The following is a 23519-nucleotide window of genomic DNA, read 5'->3' as shown; positions in this document are numbered from 1 at the left end:
ACACACATGCACGCAGAGTGTGTCAGAAATACTTTCCTCTCATTTAATATTATATTGCTAAAACAAAGTGGAAAGAGTGAGAAATGCATTCTGCAGTAAAAGGTCACATGAATTTCTACCACATCTGTTTATAGTAATTATGAACATAATTAACATAAGAATTACAAGTGAAGTAATGACAAGCTGAGCTATGAGATATTATGCCATAATGGTCATATGTTGGAATTCTCACATTATAGCACACTAGAATTCACATATTCAATGCAAGAAAGAAAATGTTAGATTTTTATCTATTTTAATGCTTCAAAACTTATCTGCCTGGGGCAGATGGACTTTACGCTTTATAGGAAGGTAACCCATTATTAAGAGAAAGTCAGTTGAAATTAAGATTTCTAGCCTGCAGCTTGGACTTTGAGACAGCTGTGCTTATGGAACGCCACTTCTGTTACACATTTGTAGTCTGATTGTATTTATTTTATTACCACACATTGCTTTATTTTTAAATGTGTGTTTTCGCAGCAAACTGTTTACATTAGAAAGGATCCTGGATTAGTTTTTCTTTAGAGAATTGTGACTCCAGTAGTAAAATTGTCTGGTGGGATGGCCAACATAGAAGACACATTGTGGCTCAGGAAGATGAGAATTTGATGGATCCTAAATTAGTTCATGGCATATATGTGTATATATATCTCGAGGAAAAAAATCCTTAACGTCTTTAGAATAAAAAGAGCAATCTCTCTTTTGTACACAATATTTTGAAAGAACACATACATAGGGAAAACTCTGTGGTACTTTGCAGGTTGAATTAATTTAAGTCACTTTTCTTTGGAAATGCATCGTACATACCATTAAGTGTAAGGGCTAAGGTTTCACATGAGTTGACTAACTTTTGTAATATGACCTGTCTGATTACCTCTAAATATGGTTGTCACACAACTGACAACTGGAGGAAGTTGAGCAAAAAGTGGCCCTTCTTAAGGGTAAAAATACTGGCTGAGGAATGCTCATAGTAAATTTTAAATATAAAAACCAGTTTACCTTTAAAGGAAAATCAAATTCCTGGTTTTATGATATGAAAATATACCAAATTGCTGTCTTTCTAAGGCTAAACATATAGAGTGCCTTATGAAGAATAAAAAAATTACCTTGTGCAATGTCTCAGTGATACCAAGAGGTTTTCGCATTATTGGATTAGTGGAGGATTTGTGACAGACCCCTTTTTATCTGACATTCATTGCAGTGACATGATTTTCACACACACGCCCTTCCCCCACCTAGGTTCTGGTTTTCACTTTGTATTATGTGTCAAATTCCCTTTATTTCTTTTCTTGTGGAAAAACTGCTATCTTGGCCGAGTGATTTTTGGAAGGAGTTCTGCACTGAACAATGCTTGTTTCACTCTAGTGTGCTGTCATTGTCCTCACTGCAGCCTTCATGTTGCTTTTCCACAGACGTGTAAGGGATATGCATTCCCTTAACTAATAAATGTCAATTCCTAGGGGGGAACGTTTAAAACTTAAAACCTGAAAGTGCAGAGTTAGTTTAGCAACTAACACTGTTTTTGTACAGTGACTCTACTGGTGGGCTGTGCCCTTGTTTGGCAGGCCAGTCTGTTTCTCCCTTCTCATTATCTCATGATAACACAGAGTTATGATGAATCCAGTCAACATAAATCACACACTTATGTTTTCTCAATATCTCAGCTGCTGGCTGTAGGACCTGCTCTGGCTTATCATTCATCCTTGGGTGGATGACGGTGACCTGCAGCCAGCTGGGGCTGCTGTTGGGGCTCTATTGCCAGGCTTATGGTGGCTATTTGGCCAAAATGGGGTTGGGCAGCACTCCTGCCTGGGTGCACCTATTTTCTGCCACCTGGGACGTAGGCTGAAGGACATCATGGGATCATTGTTTTGTTGGGGACCAAGGTGCCTTCAGGTGGGGAGCCCCCGTGCTGCTTGTCCCAGGGGGTCTGGCAAGGCCCTTGTCCTGGAGAGTTTTAGGAGTGGAGGTGGGCTGGTGACTGCCCAAAGCAAGGGAGAAAAAAGAATAGATGTTGCATCCAGAGCACCACCACCCTCTCACCTCCACTCAGGCCAGGGGCCGCCGAGCCATGCCCCCTGGGGCTGGTGCATGGCTCCTGCTACCTGACACCCACCATGCCTTCACCTGGGCCATGCTGATAATGCACTCTTCCTGATAGACACTGCCGGCCCGCTCCCCCCTGCCTCACAGGGACACCGAACCACAGCAAGCCGCCCCCCCGCCACCAATAAGCTGCATGGGCATTTAACATGCACAAAGCCCAGGCCATGCTGCTGCTCTCATCCTTCCCTCCATCCTTCCCTGCCACAGGATGGTAATAGCCACCTGGGGCCACCTCCACAGGATTCCCCTGGCTTCACAGCCCCCGGTATGACCAAGGAGAAGGGAGGGAGGCCGTGCCTGGGGAACCAAAGCTTGGTGACAGGCATGGCTTTACAAACAGTAGACGGAGGGGGAAAGAGGCTTGCATGGGTGTTTTATCAGATGGGGAGACCCTAGGCCCAGCTCTGGCCCCAAGTGCTGTTAGACAGCTGGTGGTGGCAGCTGGGGTCAAGATGAACCGTGGTGTCCCTCTGGCGTGAAATTACACTGCTGGGTTTGGTGTGTTTGTTTGTTTGTTTGTTTTACTGCAAGCGTGGCTTTCCTCAGAGGGAGGATGCTGACAGGAGCTTGCTGTCATGCTTGTGTGTGTAATCATGGTGTAAATATCTGGGTTGCTTCAGCAGGGACTCCTCAACTTTCAAAATATGGCAGACATAGAAAATGTGGCTTTTTTTTCTTCTTTTTTTCCTTTGGACTTCGGTGCATGATTTTTCATTTCTCGCCAACCATTAAAACAACTTGCATGCTAAGTGTGTGCGTGCATATTGTTTTAGCAAATGGCTTTATCAGCAATTATTTCTTAAAGCAACATCAAACAATTAGCTTTAAAATATATTCAGAAATTTGAAATATTTATATTGCTGTTGCACTTTGTCAAGTGCTTGTGCAGATAGATATATAGATATGATCCAGTAACTAAAAGCCTAATTAAAATTTGTTTAAAGCCAGGGGGGCATGTATTCTTGTTGACAGCAGCAGATCGATAGGGTAAGACAATAGAGCCCCATTATTTTACTTCCATTGACTGAACATATTGACATTTCAGGTTTGTGATTGCCTCAGTGAGCATGATGAAACACTGAAATTCACAAACCAACTGTCTGGAGTGGCACATATATTACTGTATGTCATCTCTGCCTTCAGGATACCTTATCACTGAAGCAGAATGGTAATGGATGGCAGCAGAGCACTTCAGAGAGGTTAGGGCTCTATCAGTTAAGAAGCTGACACGTAGCAGGTTTCAGGAGTATCTTTAATTACACCTAGAATTATGTACAAGGAAAGATGGTCCTTGTTACCTGCTGCTGCACTTCAGAGTTTACAGACTCAGAAGCAGACGGAATAACAAGGTACTTATGTTTCATATTTTATATACAGGACTTTATACCTTAAACTTTTTCAAGAAGAGTCCAAGGACTGCTGATTGTGCTGTTTGTGTGCTTGCCATATTTGCCAATGGCAGCATCTCAACCCAGCCTTGATGCTCAAGTTCCAAAGCACCTGCTAGACCTTCCCCCGCTCTGAAGATGTACAAGCAAACAAAGAACAACTTTAAAATACATACATTCACTTTGGGTTTCTCTGTCCTCAATATGCTGTATTGACGGTGGTCAGGGGATTCAATACAGTGAGAATATTAAGGAATGGTAAATATGTATTTTTACCTCAATATAAGCATTGTAAAAAGCAAAGTATTTATGCAATATGTTAGTGTGTATACATAAAGGTATACGTTAACCTATATGATATAAACACATATATAAAGAAGACCCAGTGGTTGCAGAACATAGAACATTCTTTATTATTTTGAAGTCTTTCAGATGTTCTTTAAAATCTAGCAGACTGTGGAATGAAACCCATCAGGGTTAGGCAGAGGTAGAGATTGAAATTAATTTAAAGCAGACAAAGAGCTAATATGAAAGAGCCACTGGTGATTTAACTCATTTTTAAGAGTAAGTGTAATGAAAATATAAAATGTATTCTGAGTGTGCCATCTACTCAACAATTGTTGCCATCAAGTGGACTGCTGATGCCCTTTAAGATGGTAAAAAGAAAACTGGTCCTTTATACCATTTTCATGAAAATGTTAGGTTTCTGTTTGATCAGCAGGTGCTGTTGAGATGAAAGCCATGTGTAAATTTTCAGAAGGCCAAAAGTGTCAATTCAGAAAAGGAAAGTGATAAGAGAAAATGCAATCAGTTTTCCTGTTTTCAATTTGTGCAGGATTTGAAGAGCTGTTTTGTTAAACTGCTACATCTGCTCCAATATGAATATTGAACTACTTCCACTAAAAATAACACCCTATAATTTGGAAGCCATTGCAATCTTTTGTTAATGCAAGTGGGTTATTTAAAAAAAAAAAAAAATCTATTCTGAAAAATCTCCTGCCTAATGTGCGTTTTTGTTTATCGGCACTTTTATCTTCAGCAGATAAAATGGCATTATGCAATTAGGACCATATCTATTTGGACTATAAAAATGGCACCGGATAGCTGAATGTCAGTATATTGGTAAAAGGATTTAACTCGTATATTTAAAATAATTTTATTAATAATCTACAATTGTATCTTAAAATGACAAGTGACTGTTTCCTCAGTGTAGCAATACAGTGTCACCTACGCTTGAGTACATTGTTGAAAGTAAAGGATGTTCAGAGCATTACAGAGCATTCTTTGGCCTATTTAATTTTTGTTATATGTGTAAATCTAACTTTAGTCTTATCAAGAACATTCTGACTTTTTTTTTTTTTGAGTAACTTTTTCCACAGTAAAATAAAATGATTAAGTTAGATTGAATGCACATTTACAAAAATATTTGCTGCTGTTGAGCTGCTAATCCAAGTGAGTTTTATTAACCTGGAAAGCCTTGCATTGGTAAAACAAATTTTCTGTCACAAGCATCTTCAGAGAAAATAATATCAGTACTTTTTAAAACAAGCAAACAAACAAAAAACATCATCACCCAGATCTAATGAAAAGGGGGGTGGCTTGTTAATTTTATAGATAAAGATCTTAATGAATAAGTGATAATTCATTGTTACATCTATAGAGCCATATGCACATAACACGAATAAATGTGCAGAATGAACCAAGAGCTTTTTTCTTTATTTCATATTTAATGCTACATAGAGAATTACCTGGTTTTAATATTAGAATGGGCTTTAGTGTTGAATTCTAATCTAGAAGTCGGGAACTCAGCTCTTTGGCAGGTGTCCGTGTGGGAAAGGGCCTTGCTGATGCTTCTGTTTGGTTTTACAATTGGATTTGTAAGCTATTGACCTTGGAGGATTTTCCTCAAAGCAGTCTACAGATCAAAAATAATTAAAATTCAATAAACTTTACATTTAAATATAGAATGGATTTTGTCTGAGATCAGTGCTTGTGGAAGGTTGGCTAGAAGTCTGTGGCATGTCTACTTGATAGTTTGTATTCCCAAACATAACTATGTGCACACATGTGCATAAATTTATGCTGAATGACAGGGGGATGATTATTTATACAGATTTTCTCCAAAACTCTATGCTCTCCTGAAACATAACGAAAAGCCTCCCTCCCAGAAGAGTGTTTACATCCTATGACAGTCACTAGATTCAAATCTTCTAAACATGAAAGTTGTTTCCTTTCCTCCAAACCTCCTTTTCCCCAACAAAGCTAACCCTGTTAAACCTCACCTTCTGTGGGACGTATACATAGTTATAGACATATGTACGAGAAGTAAATATTACAAAAAACATGGCCGATCAGGGCAAAATGTCTGTAGCCTTAAATAGCTTGTGATATCTGCCAACAGCAGAATCCACGCTAAGCAGGCCCTGCAGGGCCTGACCCGAGGATGTGAGACCCTTGAGGAGCCCCGTGTTAGTGCTAAGTGCCTGCACGGAGCTTTCTGCTAGCAAATATTACCAAACAAATGCTCTGTCAGTGTGTTTTAGTGGGGATGCTGCCTGCCTGATGAGTTGTTAAACCAAGGTGCTTCTTGCTTTGGTCATAGGGTTTTGTGGTTCTTTTCACAGGGGTTGGGGTGGAGTCTAACAGAGATTATAGCTTGATAAAGTGTCTGTGTCTAAATTTTCTTATATAATTTTTCTCAGCACATTCATGAAAGTGCTCTGTTCTCATTCTTTGCCAAAAATTCTGCATGCAGTTTTGCTGTTTCTATTGAATAGTTGCCATATTTAACTCCAGTGGTTGTGAATGGAAACGTGACTATAGAAAGTAATCCTTTCATACTAGCTTTCATTTTTCGTAATGTGTTTTGGGATGCCTGGAAAGAAAGGGCATCCTAGATATTCAAAATATTTATGAATACACACAGAGAATTTAAAAGAAGTCTGGCAAATTAGTTTTGTTTTTCTATAGTTGTTGGGCATGTGTGAGATATGGTGACTTATTCAAGTGATATTTTTTTACTCTGTATTCTTGATCGAATTTCGTCATGATTAAAAAAACAAACAAACAAACAAACAAACAAACAAAAAAAAACCAACAACACACCACACACAACTGTGTCGTACAGAACTGTACAGTAATAGTATTCCTGAACAGTCCCATATTGCAGCATGCCAACATGTGATCTTCATGTGGTATTTCAAGATTTCTTTAAGCAGGTGTTTGAGTAATTTCCACCTCCCTGTTAGTCAAGACAGGTAGACTGTGGTGCTTATATAAAGTAACATTCAAAGTTCATAGATAATAGGTTCTCTCAGAAATTAGGTTGTTGTCTGGAAAGACATAATACTCCACCTAGTGGAGTGGAATTAATCTGCAAACAGTGGCAGGCAATGACAAATAATAAAACATATATAATTTATGAAAACCATGTTGAGCCAGTGAGTAAAAAACAGGAATTTTGGCAAGCATCTGGGGAGGTGGCTGTGTGACCACTACAAATTGCACAAGACTGTACTTACTTTTGTTGCTCTAGGAGGCTCATGTGTGTCTGCCTTGTTGGATGTTAATACGTAATTTACATAAATAGCAGTCATTACCACTAGTCATTTTCTCTTGTGATTCATTTTATTTGGGAACCCAAAGGCTTCATTTTTGCATTTCTGATCTGACCACACAGGTGTCCCTTTGGGTTTGCGGCTTTGGTGTCATTTTAACTAGTTTGGGCAAAAAAAGAAACAATCCAACCCCCCAAAACTCACCCACTTTTTTCCATTATTGTTTATTTTCCAGAATGCATTTTATGCTTTTTTTTTCTTGTGCTTTCATAATGGCAGTATCAGGATATGCTGGTCTTGTGTGCTGTCATGACAAATCAGATGGCTTGTTGAGTAAATGTGTTTGTGGCATTTGGTAGTCCCAAGGTTTAACAATCTCTGTTATGAAGCATGAGATTAGATAGAGTTTTGTTTGCTTCCCCATTATTTTGTTCCTATTGTGTTATTAGGGTGGAATAGAGTTAATTTTAAAGCTGGGAGGCAAGTGGATATCCAAACCTGAGCAGAAAAGATACCATCCTCAAATCCTCTGCGAATATTTATCCCACCATTTAATCACACCTGTTAGACAAGTTCAAGAAGAGCACTGTGATAGACCAGCTCAGGCATGGACAGTGAGAAAGTGTGAGGGCTATTGCCAGAAAAAGAGATGATTAGGATGCAACAAAGGAGACAAAATGATACTACTGCAAAGAATATTTGGGAAGAGTGCTCCAAAGGAGTGCTTTCAGTGACATCCAGGTGGGGTTTGCTGCCAGGGCCATTAAAGCATAGTGGTGCCAGAGAAAGCTGCCAACAAGTTTAGGGATAATGGTACCTGCGGGTGTGCTACCAGTGGATTGTAGTGCCAGGATGATTTTTTTTATTTTATTTTAATGGTGACATTGAGGAAAGTATTTAAGGGTAACGTTATAGAAAGGGTTTTAGTGAGTGAAGTCACTGAGTTCTAGGAACCATTAAGCAAAAGCTGTTTCATGGCTGTGCTATTTATTATTTTTAAAGCTTGTTGGCAAACCACTTAATGCTGGAAAAGCATGCTGCAACCTGTATTAAAACATATTGAAGATGAGCAAGGAAAACATTGTACTGAAGTGAATAGATAGCCTGGTTTCTGAAAGTTACATGCATTTCTTGTGTGACATGATAAATTAATGTAACTCCATGGGTTAGCAGGATTTGTGAGCCTTGAATTGAAAGTATTGGCACTCAGTTTTTCAATGGTATTCACACGTCCATATCTCCTTGAAGATGGTGTGCCTTTTGTCTGAACACAAGCCTGTGGATCTGGACCTTCAGGCTTTCTGTGTTCCCATCTCATCTTTGTGATCTTAACAATACTCTGCTGGATCAATATTAGGGACTAGATACAGATACTGCCCTGATGACGTTAGCTTATATAAGAATAAGTGGGCGAGCTCAAGTCAGAATATAAAGTGAACCATTCTCTTTGCATTATAAATGACGGGCTTCCCTGATGAAGAATTCCATTTAAAGGAAAGATTAAGTCCATTCCTCCTGTAATAATATTCTCAGAGGTTCCTGTTGAGTCCATGGGGCAGGTTTTCTCAGTTTAGGTATCCCAAGAGCTGTAAAGCTGTGTTCAAGGCAGTTATCTGCTCCAGAAATTTCCAGAGAAGTGTACAGATACAGTAAATAACAGCTACAGTAGTTTTAGTTTTAAGAGTGAGTCAATGTACAACTTCCCTTACAGGTTTGAGATGTAATCACAGAATCACAGAATTTTCTAGGTTGGAAGAGACCTCAAGATCATCGAGTCCAACCTCTGACCTAATGGACCCATCCTCTTCCCATGAAAATCTTGGGGATGTTTTGGTGCTATTTTTTTTTTTTTTTTTATGAAGACCCAACCTAAATTTCCCATTCTCCTATACAGCTATTATTAGCCACTATTGTTTTTATTATCTCATAGCTTCTCTGGGAAGAGAAGGATGGGCAGGACCTCAGTGACATTGCCAGAGCAAGTCATCAGTGGCCATGCCTGCTCTCCAGGAGGTCACAGGAAGCAGGTGGCTGTGTTAATTGTCCTTGCTCCCAACTCTTGCCCTTCCTGGAGGCAATTTAGAAGTGGTCAGGAAGTGTCAGGCCTACTGTGTCCCCCCAGGTTCGCTACCTCATGCATTCATAATAATTTGAGGTATGTGCCAGGCAAGGGAAACTGAATAGGAATCCCTGCTGTCCTTCCTCAGTTGTGTGGCTATATGGCTGGAAAGCCTGAGAACTGTGACTTCAGAGTATGTGTGGGGCTGCAGGTGAAATCCAGCCAAATAACAAAGAATCCTATAAAAAAAAAAAAAAAAAAAAAAAAAAAAAAAAAAGACATTTCCTTAACATGTAGTGTCTTCTTTTTCTTTTGGGTTGCTGACATAGAAGTCCTACACAACAAAACTACAAAAACTCACTGGGGGCATGAAATATTTCTAGAAGTGTCCACCTGCTTTTATCTGGTGAGGATGGGGAATGTAAATGCATTCTCTGCTTAGGCCACTTGAGTTTTAGTGGTTTTTGTTGCAAATGCACCGTCAGTATTCTTGGTCCCAGAATGGCTTCAGAGCTGTGCTTTGGAAAATTAGTCAGGGTCCTGCTACTTCAGATGAGCTGCTTCTCTAATACTTGATTTTAGCAGTGAAGACACACAACATAACTGAGTGTCTCACTGCAAGTATTGCACCTGATGCAATATACAATATTGCACCAGGTTTGAGCTACCAGTAATATTTCTGTAAGTGTCTTCTGGATTGTATCCACTCGCGTTGGAAGTGACGTGAGTTGAGTAATAAATATCATACTAGTTATTTGTCGACCATACGCATTTGGGAGGAAAACAGAGATTCTGCTCAGGTATACTCTTGGTTTTACTGAGACTACTTGCCTAAATAAAAGGTGGGCTGCAGGATTATGTGGCTGGTGAATCATACTGGTTTCTGAATCACTCTTACAAAATATCAGCCTGAAATATGAACAAATAATGAGCACATTGTGCTTGAACTTGTACCTTATATAAAGAATAGCATTTTAAAGAAGAATATTTTGTAAAGTGTTTATTAAAAATGACTTGCAATTTTGTTCTATCAAATCCATTGTGCCAGGAAAAATACCCCCTTCAGATGGGAAAAGATATCAGAGTTCCTGTAAAAATATCTGATTTTTATCCAGCTATTTTCTAAGGGTTAAGGCTCCCTTTTCTTCTGTGCAAGGAGATCAGCTGACAACAGCAACAACCAAATCATGTTTGCAGCTGGGCAATTACAGTAGACCCTAAGATCTGCAACTGTCAACCATGAACACAGATGCCTTCAAAGTTCTGTTTTTCTTCCATGTGGAAGTCGTTGGCATGGAACAGATGCCTTCATTTTGGAGAAACCAACCTCTGGATATAATTGGTTCTCTCTTGTCTTGTCCTCTAGGGACAGTCTCTCACAGATGAAATTAGATGAGAAAAAAAAAAAAGACACAGGCACACACATATTCACACATGACATGAAGCAAAGAGTTTGCAGGATCTCTATGTTTTGTCACATGGACAAAGAAACATGTCTCTGTTTTACTGCTGAAAGATTTGGCTCCATTTTTAACACTCTACGCAGATGCTGATTATGCTATTGGAAAAACATGCATATTAAAATATATATATTGGCCCAAGTTTGTTATTAATCTAGGCATACTTGTTTAGAAGTAAGACAAGCATATCCAGTCCATATTACTTTAGAGATAATTGTTGAATTCTGCCCTATCTATAGATGTTGCAGTCTCAGAAATTGAAAGCTAAATGGCAGAGTAGACGGGATGATTTAAAACAATCTAAACTTCTTTTGCAGTCATAGAATCAATGAGTTTTCATCAGCTGATTCACTAGTTGTTAACACAGGAGGAAAAAAGTGTGCAGCAAGTAGTTCAAATCACGGCTAGAATATAGGTATTCAATTGAGAAAACACATTTACAGGAATTTTGGCACAATTAGTTCAATGAACGCCTGTGATGAGCCATTGCTGAGAGCCTTGTAACAGGGTACTTAGGAGAGTTTCTTCTCATACTGCCAGTATCTAAAATGGGGCAATGGTGTTAAAGGCTCCAAGAGAGAGGAAAGTCTGCTTAGCATGAGCCTGTCTAAGGCTTCTGTCTCCCTGCCCACGGAAGAGCTACCAAGTCAGTGCACTTTATGCTAGTTAACTGTTGCATTAGTTATGATTGAAACAAATTCGTACCATCTTTAAGTTGTCTCAGTAAGCTCAGTTGTGACCTGTGACAGTTCAGCCAGCACTGTATAAAGAGCTGCGGCGTTCTTGGGTGTACCTCCAGGAAGGTCAGAGATCATCAGGAGGTGACCAACCACTGCTGCTCCCCGATAGCCTGGAGTCCCATCATCTGAGTACTTTTTCTTTCTTCAGTTTTATTTCCGAGCATAAGCTTTATATATATATATACATATATATATATATATATATATATGTATTGCAGTTTAATGTGAGAGTCCAGTTCAATCACCAAATGTAAAATTTGTCTAGGTCATTGAGGAGTCATAGGATTGCAGTATCTTGAAGATGCTGAGTCTATGCAGCAGCGTAGGTCCTGCTGGTAGAGTATCAGTACCCTGCATCCTGAACTCCATTTTCAGATTTTAATGGCAGTTTCTATATTTTACATTACAAGGTTGCTACTACTATAGTATTTCCATCTCTAAAAGCTGAACAAAATGGTTACCAGCAATGTAAATGGGCAGGAGTTATCTTGGTCTACCTTGCTTTCTAGAATGCAAGCTGTGTTTCAGCTACCTGATGTAAATACATTGCTGGAGTGTGCTGTGGTCCTTTTTTGCCACTGACACCCATGAACCATATGGGTGGAAGACATTCACTATTGACTTGCAGTAGTTAGAAGAAGGCCTGGAGTAAACTGAAAGTTTTGAACTGATGACTTTTTAGGTTTTATAAAGGAGTAGGGACTTTCTTTCTTACAGAACCCCGCTTCTGATTTGCAGAACATGACTGCATTGGTATGCTTTTAGCATTGTATTTCTGAAGAACCACCATATTAAAGGAAAAAAATTAACCAAAGAAGTGCTTAGGTGATGAAGGGATTTCTGGCAGAAGCACAATAAAGGTTGATTTCTTTTGGGGCTGATTCTGATATTTGTAGTCTTTACATCCTATTAATTCCTCGAAAGATAAGCTGATACAAGAATGATTTGCCAGGGCCAACAGCTCTTCTTAAAATCTTGGCTCAGGTTATGTCCCCCCTTCTCTCCATACATAAGATAAAAGCACTGTGAATATGAGGTTAACTGAATTCAAATAGAAGACTCTCTCGAGTTATTGCATTCCTTAGAAAATAAATACATTTCTCATATGGTTGAGATTGATCAAAAAAGTATTCTGTATGCCAGTGATTACATTCCCATCTGTGATTAAGGTTTTCTGTCTGCATCTGGTTTTCACATTATATTTCTGTAACAAGAATCCTTTATATGGCAGAGTTCACTCTCTGTATTTTCTATTAGCTGCAGCTTGAACTACTGCACGGATCGCAGATTTACACATGTGGTTTTCATTACTTCATACCATTGAGAAAAAGTAATATTTGTTTGGGAAAGTATGTTTTTCAAAATTTCCATGGTAATACAACATGTTGATCCTTTTTTATAACACTCTTGTAAGACTACAAATTGTTTGAGGCATTCTACTTTCAGTGAAGTTCAGACTTTAGATGATTTTGCATGTACATTCCAGCAACAACAACAGTTTACAAATCAGGAGGCAAAAATGCATTTAAAAGAGCAGATTACTGTCAAATGGGTATGGCAGAATGCATCCATCACTTTGGAAATATGTGGCATATAGAGAAAATGAATCTGGGGCTGAAACAAAGGAAGATTAGTAACTTAAAAGTGATGTCTCCATTGTAAAGTGGACCACAGATGGGTATGTCTAATTTTTTTTTTTTTTTTGAGTAAGAACTTATTTTTGTACAGTAAGAGATTTAAAAATCTTTTACCAGCCATGAAGAGGAGTATGCTATTCAGTAGACACAAATAGTGAATTGTTATATGTTACATAATTTAACATATTTGATCACAATTATTTCTGGTGGCCAAATTAGCAAAGGTTAACAAAACATGAATACATCTTTACAGATGGCTGCTGTGTGTAATTCTGAATCCAAAATATTATGTTAATTTAATGTTCCACTGTAAATCCATATTTCAACCAGATTGTGCTATCGTCACTCAGTAGAAAGCCTAATGTTTAAATGACCTCAGTGAAATTAATAGGGCTACTTGGTCAGTGAGGTATTTTTCAGTTTTGCTAGTGGCATGAGTTTATGGCCATAAAAATCAAATTAAACAATAACAGCAATTTGGGGAACGTTGTATGCATTTATGGAAATGTAATGTGTTATGCAAAAGTCTGAAGATTTGGAAAATACAGAATTCATGGTAAGGCACAACTTTAGGGCAGGTTTTAATGCTTGCATATGTACATTGTGACAATTACAGAATTAAAAAAAAAAAAAAAAGTTATAGTTATTGCACTCAAGTCGGGGAGTCCTCATTATGTTTTGGAGATTATTTCCCAAATGTCAAAGGTGATTGTGTCATATTGAAAGTTTAACAGTTGCCAAATGCTGGGTACAGTCCTGCAGTCCCTGCACGCCTCTTGGTTTCACTGAAATCAATAGAAATTTGGCTCTGGCCAGGCTGAAGAGAAAAGTCCGAGAATGACCACGCTAAAGAAAACAGGACTTTGTGGTGAACTCCTTTGTTCTCTAACCTTAATTTTAGCTTGGGAAGGTTTGTTTTGGTTAGAGGAGGGTCCTTTTTTTTGTGGGAAGGATTGTGATTTCTAGCATCAGTATAAATACGGTCTTTTGAAAATGCCCTCAGGCGATACATTTTTTGCAGCATGATCTAGTCCAGGAGGCAGCCTGGGCTGGATTCTCGGTTAGATGCATGCAGCTGCGGCCAGATCCTTGTGCATGCTTAACTTCATGTCCTGAAATACCTGAATAGTGGATGCAGATTGAAGCATGTACATAACTGTGTGTGCCTGGCTCTGAAAACCTTTCTGCCTTGACATAATTATGAATCCCTGAAAAGCATATTAATGTCTTGGAAAAGCTGACAGCACTGTAATATAGACTCATGCTAATGATGAAGTATTTGTGTAACCCAAATAAACAGGTTTTGTAGGTGTTGAAGTGGGAGAGAAATTGCTTTTACAAAAGTGGGAGGGTGATTTGTAAATACATTGATACCTTTTTGATCTGTCTTTGTTAAAATATGTTTGCTGTTATGACTTACAAATGAGTATAGAGTTGTGCAATTGCAAGGTCTCTATTTTTAGTAACCATGTTCATTTAATAAATGATTCTCTAGAGCTTCTGTTGAAACAGGTAAAGTATATAATATTTTATATCATATGAATGTGTTTAAAACCAATCATTTTTACAGAATTAGTTAATAGGTGTTTTCATGGTAGAATACAGGCTGCCCTTACTCTGTTGCCCTTTATATGTCAGCTATTTTAAATGGGCAACTTCTGAAACAGCCTTTGTCGAAGGATTAATACAGTGTTAAAGTACTGCCTTATATTAACTAAGAAAATGTGAGTAATTGATTTAGAATGATAGTGTTTCTGTCTTCCCTTTTTATTTAAAAGACTGCTATTATCATGCAAATGAAGGGGTGTGGTACTTCAAACTGGCTGTGATATGTGCTTTTTTTTTCTTTTTCTTTTTCTTTTTTTCATTTGTTGTTGTCAATAGAAAAGATTGATCTCTGGGTTGGTGAACATAATATCTGTCCCAGTCAGAAAAGGAAAGAGGAAATTAGCAGAGCGATTGGTGGAGAATGATATCTGTCAAAAGAAACACTTGGAGAGCACTGAGTTTAGTGATAGGTGACTGCCGGAAAAAAGGGAACTTTGAATTTTGTCAAGGTAAGGAACAGAAAAATATTTAATTTTGTAATATGCATACCTGTTAGAAGTTATTTTTAATGACTGTACCTTGCCTTGTAAACTGTAATTTAAACAGAAATCTTTGCCTTTAGCCTCCAAAGAGTCTGTCTAAATCAATCAAAATGTTGTCGTCAGTTTAATATCACTGAAAGAGCACAGCAATAACAATATAATTTCTCAGTGATTACTTTCCTAAAATCTTCCTTATATTGTAAATACACATATGTAAAAATTTTAACCATGTTTATTGTATTTTTGATACCATAGGTGCTTTTCATCTGGCATATAAATATTACTTGGCTGGGCTGTAAAAAATCATAAAGTTCTTTTTACTGCACTGTGATTAGGAACAATATTTGCAACCAGGTTAAGGGACAGTTTTAATCATTTTGGCAAAATGGTTGTGTTTGTTATTCAGAGAAGGCCTCTAGTAAACTCATTGCATTGGGAATCTGTGATAAACTTAGTTGAGATGATATTGAGAATTAATACATCAGTTTCCTATGTGCAAAGATTTTTACCATAGTTGAAAAGTAAGTCTGTTATGGCAGAACAAAACTTCTCCTTAACTTACAACTGTCATTCCTGTCTTTACTGGAACTACATTTTTTCTCCTAAAATGGTGTGTCTGGATAGCAAGAAACTACTAAACCGATCTTCAGTGCTTTCCAACACTCTTGATACTTTCTTTTTCAGTGTTGGCCCAATTTGCCTCTGACACAATTTAGATAGAGTATGATATCAAAATAAATTGATCAAGAAGTGTGAGTTCTCTAGACTCTGCTCCTGTTTGTTTTAAAGGGAACTCAAGTCCCTCATCTTTCCACCCTGCTTGGGGTCCCACGGTATTGTGTGGGTGCAGTACTGCAAGGAGATGAAGCACAGCTCGGGGTGCTGGCAGGAGGCTCTGCCCATACCTGCAAGGCACGACTCGGAGCACTGTGCACTTTTGTGGATGTATTTTAAAAAAATAAAAATAAAAAAATTAATTCCTATTAAAAATAAATTTGCATTCCATGAGTTCCTAGCTTATTTTAAAACAAGTCAGTCCATCTCTGCGATCTTGCTATATGTGGAGTGTGAAAAAGAATGAGTATTCTTTGCAGAGGTTCTTGTTGCATTTCTATTTTGCTGATTTGACAGTGTATAGCTTCTGACTGATTCTCCTCCTTGCTTCTATCTAGAGTCTATTTTTCAAAGTGCAAGTGTACCCCATATGGGTAGTTGTTGGTTAGTTTCGTTTGTAGTGTAGATCTTCATGAAGGATTCAAATATAAATAAATATAAAAGTAAATATTTCATGCCTGAAGCATGCAGTGCTGGCATACTAATGGGATGTTTATTGTGGTTTATTGCTGTCAGAGCATGTGCAAGATAATGGAAATTTCCTACAACTTAGGAGAAAGTCATGTTTTCTAATACTGATCATTTTTATTAGAAAGAGGAAATGAATATGACTGAAACTTACTTCATCATTATAAAGCCCAAACGATCTTGCATTGTACTACTGAAATATTCATAAATGGGAGTGAACAGCATGTCACCTGTCCTGTTAACCATGGAGCAGGTCAGGCTGCCTGTATCACCTGGATGCAGGCACATTTTTATCATTTAAAAGTTATCGTATATTAAACAATTCCCCTCCCTGTGCAGTCCTACCACAGCATAGCTTTATACCAAAATAAGCATATCTTCTTTGTAGCACAACTTACAGAGTTAACCATATTGTATAATTTTCACCTTGGTGATAAAGATGATCCAAAACTACTTTGTAGCTATTCTATGAAAGAAATGGCAATGTGTGGTAAGTAATTGTTAGATCTTTGGGCATTCCCATTTTGAGATTTATTTGGAATGAGGTGCCTGAGTAAGGTACCTAAATCTGGATGTATGTGTTTGTCACACATTCAAGAATTTTAGTCTTAAATGGCCAAGAAGCTCCTTGCTGAAATTTGGATGAGTGACTCGAGAGATGTGCCCAACACTCTTATATATATCTTTTGAAATCCAATGAAAAGCTTCTGTTCTGTTACCCCAGACAGCTTTGCCCTATATATTATAGCAACTTTCAGCCCACTTCCGTGGATGGGTTGGCAGACAACTCCATTTCAAATGACATGGTGAAGGATTTAGGTTTCATTAAAAACAGGTAGGTCAGAGCTGAATAACTGTTCTCACAGAAATGCCTGAAGTCATCTTCATTTAATATGGACTTTGTTGTGCCCAAGAACTTTTGACTTACTATTTGAAACCAGAATGGAATAAAAAGCAAGATAAAAGGTGGTTGAACCTATTGTTTCCTTGAAGCAGTAGGCTACCTACACTTCTGTTTCCTTTCATGCATACTCACCCATGTTTTGTTATTGCAATGTCTTCTTTCCTTGGTTTCCTTTTTTCTCTTTCTTTTTTTTTTTTTTTTTAATGTTATTTTTAATTTATGTTTATGCCAATTTTTTGCTTACTTACACATCTTAAGGAGTACAACTAAAGCAATAACCCCCCCCCCCCCTAACATAGAACAGATGTAAAAGGGTTCTTGGGGACGAGTGCATTATAGACACAGGATTGTCATTACCCAGCTCACAATCAGATTTTTGTCTGTTCATGTGGCGCACACCTGTGGCTGGCTGGCATTACTCTTGATTGGAGTGTGAGAGATCTTAATGAAAAACAAAACTCGGATGACAAGAAGAGACTCCATGGCGCACATGGGTTACTTCACACATCGTAAGAAAGTGAAATTCTAAGTCTGCTGGGCTTGAGGTGAGGGAGGGAGTGCGAGTGACTCTGCAAAGAGAACCAGGGCCCTGCTTATTGCTGTCTTGCAAATAATGTGTTTTTCTCAGTAGGTCAGGTTGATTTGGAACAGTTCAGAGTGGTGGCCGTTTCCTTCAGCAAACTCTCTGAGCCAGTAAGAACATACTGGGCAGGAATCCAGCTTCTGAAGTACAAAGAAAATAACCTATAATCTATATAAAATGCTGGCGGATGGAGAAGGGAGGAAATTTACAGAGAATAACCGAGTTTTAGAACAGCTATGTTAAAAGCAGAGTATATGAGCTTGTGTATGACATTTGTATTTTTCACATTAAAATAAATACAATCTTTGAGATGAACAGACTGCAGACACTCATAATAGGATGTATTTATTAGTAAACTGAGACAAAGCACTTCAGCTGCAGTTCCCTTTTCAAAGTGAATTTCTGAGTTTGCAGAGTTTGGTTTCCCTTTTTTTTCCTCTCTTGGTGATGTGCTGCGGCTCTGATAACGTTAATGGGCTTTGCCCCACATGGAGCATCGAGTGTATTGTACCACTGCTCACTGATCCCAGGTCAGTGTGATGCGTGAAATCAATTTATTTGAATCTCTTTGCCTGTATAGGAATTTGGCTGTGTGCCAGTTGTTTTCATTTAATGTTCTTTGTGTTGAACACAGACAAGCAGGCATGCTTTTGTGCTCCTCTTTCTTTTGGTCTCTCTCTCACAGCCAATATTCTATTCTGTGGGTTTTCAGAAGAAGTAAGAATATGTTACCTTTTTAAAATCATTTTGTTTAAATAGTATTTAAAGAGCGTAGAAACTAGGTCAGCCAGGGAGCAGCATGTGTAGGGCTTTCACAGAATATAGGTGGTAACACCTGCATTCTTCTGTTTCTAAAATTTTTGGGGAAAAAAAAAAAAAAAGAAAAAAGAAAAAAAAAAGAGAGGAGACAGGTTTATTTTTCTAATAACTGATTCTATGATTTAAATCATCTGGTCAAACAGACTCTCCAATGATGCTTAAATCAGAATATTTTTTAAAGAAGTGAACATCTGACGATCGGTTGGATGAATCAGAGAGATTTTTCAGAATCTTCTTCATTTTGAGTAATGACCTCAATGTAAGCATTAATTTGGGAATCCCTTGTCTCATCCTAGACTCCTGCCTGCCTGTTCTGCCTCCCCCAGTTAGCTCACTGTTAGAATGTCTGCCAGAAGAACAGCTATCAGAAAGTAACCATTCCTTTCCTTTTTCCTTCTTTGTGTGGGGGAAATGGCAAGGCATGTGGAACAGAGCAAGTAATTTCGCCCTTCTTAAATAGCAAAAGGAGTAGACAGCAACAGCACATATTTCCAGGCAGATTTGTTTTAGAGCTTGGCATTGGGAGAGACAGAGAGCGAGAGTAGAGGACTCTGTTGATGCTCCAGGCAGTTCTTGCGGAAGTTGATATGCAGAAGCATGGAGCCGCGGCGCAGGGGTCAGACTCGTACACATCAGCCCCGTTTCCTTGTTTAATTACCTGAAGAGCAAAACATCCAGGCTGAGAGTGTGTGAAAATCCAGTATCTCGAGCAGCAGTTTGCCGCTCTGACATCCTGCAAGGCCAGCCCTGTCTGTCCGCAAACGTCAGGGCTGGTTCCTGACAGCGGGCTATCTCTGCCGGGCCTGGGTTCCTTCCATTCAGGAGGCATTGTGTGGAAGAGGGTTTGGTCAGGAATTTGAGGTTCCTGCCGGTTCTTCCAGCCTGGACAACACTGTGACAGATAGGCCTGATTCTTTTTTTTTTTTAAGGAATAATAATAATAATTAAAAAAAAAAAAAAAAAAAAAAGGCTCTTTTTAGTCCTTTCCTTGTAATTCTGGCATTGGTATAATACTGACTGAAACAAAGCAGGTTAACCCTTTAATTTCCAAATCAACACTTTTTTTTTTTCCCCCTTTTATACTTCAGAGTTCTCTTTCCCCTTTCTTAACCTTTTTTATTTTTGGAGGTAAAATCTTCCAAAGAACAAGTTCTTTCAGACTTGAGTTTGTGCTATGCTGCAAATAAAATAAACTTTTGAAAATGTGAAAAACTTTCGCAGTTATTGTTAATGTAATCATCATACTTGGCATTTTAAATTTCTCATTTTCAGCATGCTTGGCAACATTATTTTATTCATCCCATGGCATAAAACCAAGCCAGTGTTTGTTCTGGCACAGCCTATTAAAACAGCGGTGGCAGCTATCAGCACTTCCATTCTTATTATTCATGTGATTTTCTTAGGTGTCCAACTTTGTGTTCAGCTTTGAAATATTGAGGTAGAGTGGGTTATAGCCTTTGCTCATAGCTGCTGTGTGTTGAGGTAACTAACTCCCTGCAACCAATGGATTTTTCTCTGGGCAGAGCCATGAGTGAGGCTCTGTGAGTCACATTGGCCCTCAAGTAGAAAGTCCTCTTTGGGTATAAAGTTCCACATTACAAATGAAAGATACTGAAAGATAGACAAAAGTATTGAATAGATATATATGTTCATGGAAAATTGAAATATGACATATTGTTTGAATGATGAAGGATATAACTTACTTTGAAAATTTTAATTCTCTAGTTTGTAGCACATGGCTGTAAATAGTTGTATTGGCAGAACTTAAGATCACAAGGTGCAAGTAGTAGAGGGAGGGTACATGTTAATCTGGCTTTGCAGCTAAAGTTAGTGTAGCATGTGACTATTGTCTTTTATTGTTGTGGGCAGAAGCTGGTCCAAGAAATATCTTTGTGGTTATAGGAGTGGAGAAGAGAGAGAGCTGAGAGTTAACTATGTTTTTGTTTTCTTTTGCACTGAAGGCTTTCAGTCCAGTCTATAGAGTTATTCCTGTACTTGTGAAGGACTTTTTCACTTGCTGATGGTTTCATTTACTTTGTAGGTGCAATCAAAATTGCTCAAACAGTAGCTTAAATTTTCCTTGCTAGTATTTCATTAGAATTTTGTAATAAAGATTTAAGGGCCCACTCTTCTTGCACACAAACATTAATGGCCATTACCAGGAAAGGGTTTATAGGGGACTCCTCATTAACAGAATGTGCCCTTCTGTGGGCATCCGCAGCTGTGAGTAAATGATAGCGTAATGGGACCAAAAGAGTCATTATGATCTATTGTGCTACTAATCCTCCATCTAAGAAGGATTTGCAGGGGATGGTGCAACAAAAGAGTTGTTACAGTGTATCACATCGATAATCGTGATCTAATAAATTCTTAAATAATCCTCCACGTTTTAGAATCAGGCCCCTTTTTCAACATGAACACCTATGCTACTTTGGTGTAAAGGGGCCTTTAAGTAAAAGTGAATCGCTTAAACATGCGGTTTTAAATCCCTTTATCCTGTCCTACTGTAAAGAAGCTATAGTTTAAATAAGAATTGCTGGTATCTATAGGATGAAAAAAGATGGTCTATGCACTCTGATCAGTGTCATCTTCCTGCAGAGTTTGTACGTGTATAGAAAATTGTGTCTGTATAAGAGCATATATGACTTTTTACTAGTACTAATTCCAATGTGTTACACACCCTTAAATTTTGTAGAGCTCATAACCTAATGAAGTGGCCATGGCCTAGCCAACCATTTCCCACCACAAACAGCAGTGCGGGAACAGTATAGTCCATGGACATACGGTGACAGCAGTAACCACGCTGTCCTTCCCCTCACCTGATGGGTGTCTAGCTTCTCTTGGAAAGTGGCAGGAAATGATGGTCCTTAATGCACAGTTGCCACCTCTAAAATCCACCAGAGATAATGGTTTTAAATCATCCTTCTGTTTGAAACTGGGAAAAATATTTAGCGTGGGCATCTCTGCGAGCATCTACTGTGACAATCTTGCTTAAGGTAAGTTCTCGCAGATAGCGAGTCCCAAGCTAGTTTGGGCTGTATTAAAACTGGCACCTTGCGTCGTGCCCAGGCACTTACTGCTGCTCTTTGCAGATGTTCTCCTAGTGTGAAGTGGTGTAATTTGCTCTTGGTAAGAAATTCCACTTCATAATCACCTCTGCATTCTTCTCTTGCTTCCCTTCTGAATGGCTACAGCTAAGCACCATGTGGAGTACAACACAATTAGATAAAATGAAATGATATTTAAAGGCCTGTCTTCCTAAACGCCCCTCCTTGTTCCTAAAGGAACAAAGATTTTGTATTTTGATTTCCCTTAGTTGGTATGGGATTCATCTGGGTCTGCCTAAAAGCACAAATCTTCAGTCAGTCTGTTGTACATCCAGAGAATGCAGTATGCTTTCTCTTCAGATTGCACAACATTTAGTGGATTGCGTTTTGTAGTGGAAACTGAGCGGTATGGTATGTAGGATGGTCAGGAGATGGCCACAGGATCAAGAACATACGGTGGCAGCAGAGAGGAGATGGGACGCTGAGCTGGAAAATGAGACAAAAATGTGTGAGAAGGTGTAACAAAGGAAACAATAGAAAGAAGGATTTTTTTTCTGTGAAAATCAGTACCTTCACTTTGTCACACACAAGCAATAATGCTTTTCCCTCATTAAGGGTTGAATGAGTGTGTACTGATTCAGCTACATTTCCAGACACTGAACTGCATCAGAGCAGTTAACTTTTGGTGATACTGCTTTCCCATTTTAGCAATTACAGGGTCTGCCAGTGGGTTGTCCTATTATAACTATGAGAAGACTCATCCATAACCACTTCTGTTAAGACTTAATTTTCTTCATGTAAAAGGTGCCCCCTGCCTTTATGCCATTAGACCTTCTCCATCATCAGGGAAACTTAAAATATTTGATGAGGAAGTGGCTTTCTCACCTGGCTCTGGAAAGAAAGTAATTTAGGTGGGGAAATAATGTTTAGCTGTCATAGATCTGCTCAAATATTTATTTATAGTCCTCATTCATTGCACTTTTGAAATTACTCAGTGGTTGACTGATGTAATACTAAAATAAAGGTATTAATAGTAAACACCAAACATATTGTACAGAGACACTGCTGTGATGTTACTGGCACTACTATTTATATAAACATACAACAAGACACACAGAATGGCCTGGTTTCCTGCTCATTATAGTGGAGGCCAGCGTAAAGACTTTGCTGTTTGATGTCAGACTTCAGCTTTATTTTTAGAATGCTTATCAGATTGTTTTATAAGCACATTATCTGTATATTGCTGAATATATATGCATATATAATGTATATGTATGCATATATTCTGAATAACAATTTTGTTGAATGATGCTATTTTCTAATTTAACTTTTAAAATAATATTTTATTGAATAATGCTATTCTCTAATTTCATGTTCTTTGAATGTATCTGATGACTATTGTGGTTTGTAAATCTGTACTGAAAGTGCTCAGCAACAATAGATTCGTATCAAAGCTTCTTTGAACAAAGCTTTTCTGTGATTACCAAATGGAGTAAATAAGTACAAACTGATCAATATATGACAAAAGGGTAAAGGAGGGAGGTCAAGAGGTAAGAATGTTTCCATATAAAACACTTTTTTTTTTTTTTCCCTGTTGAAAATGGCAGTATGAGCATAAATAAATTTGTGTATTGCTGTGTATTTGCTCCACCTGGTGGATTTTCCTGAAAGTGTTTTTAATCTTTGCTAATAAGGGGAAACTGTCTTTAATTAAATAAAAAAACATAGCACCAAAAGTTAAGATGGCTTTTTTTACTGCAGAAATAGCATTGCAAGTAGAAGATTTGG

General features: G+C 38.2%; 1 protein-coding gene across 2 annotated transcripts in view; it reads left to right on the top strand.

Annotated features, from left to right (window-relative positions):
* RUNX1T1 (RUNX1 partner transcriptional co-repressor 1) overlaps positions 1-23519 on the top strand; it is a 111367-nt gene that overhangs the window by 5128 nt on the left and 82720 nt on the right. The window contains exon 2 of one of the 2 annotated variants that reach the window (XM_082754057.1): positions 14871-15043. The exons of the other annotated variant lie outside the window; for it this stretch is intronic. Coding sequence (XP_082610183.1) covers positions 14956-15043 — 88 coding nt within the window. The 5' untranslated portion in view covers positions 14871-14955. The remainder of the gene's footprint in view (positions 1-14870; positions 15044-23519) is intronic. 2 annotated transcript variants of the gene reach the window in all.

Source organism: Aythya marila, assembly GCF_965140915.1.
Source record: "Aythya marila genome assembly, chromosome: 2".
NCBI lineage: Eukaryota > Metazoa > Chordata > Aves > Anseriformes > Anatidae > Aythya > Aythya marila.
Note: the sequence above shows the minus strand (reverse complement) of the source record. Positions and strands in the feature narration are given on the sequence as shown.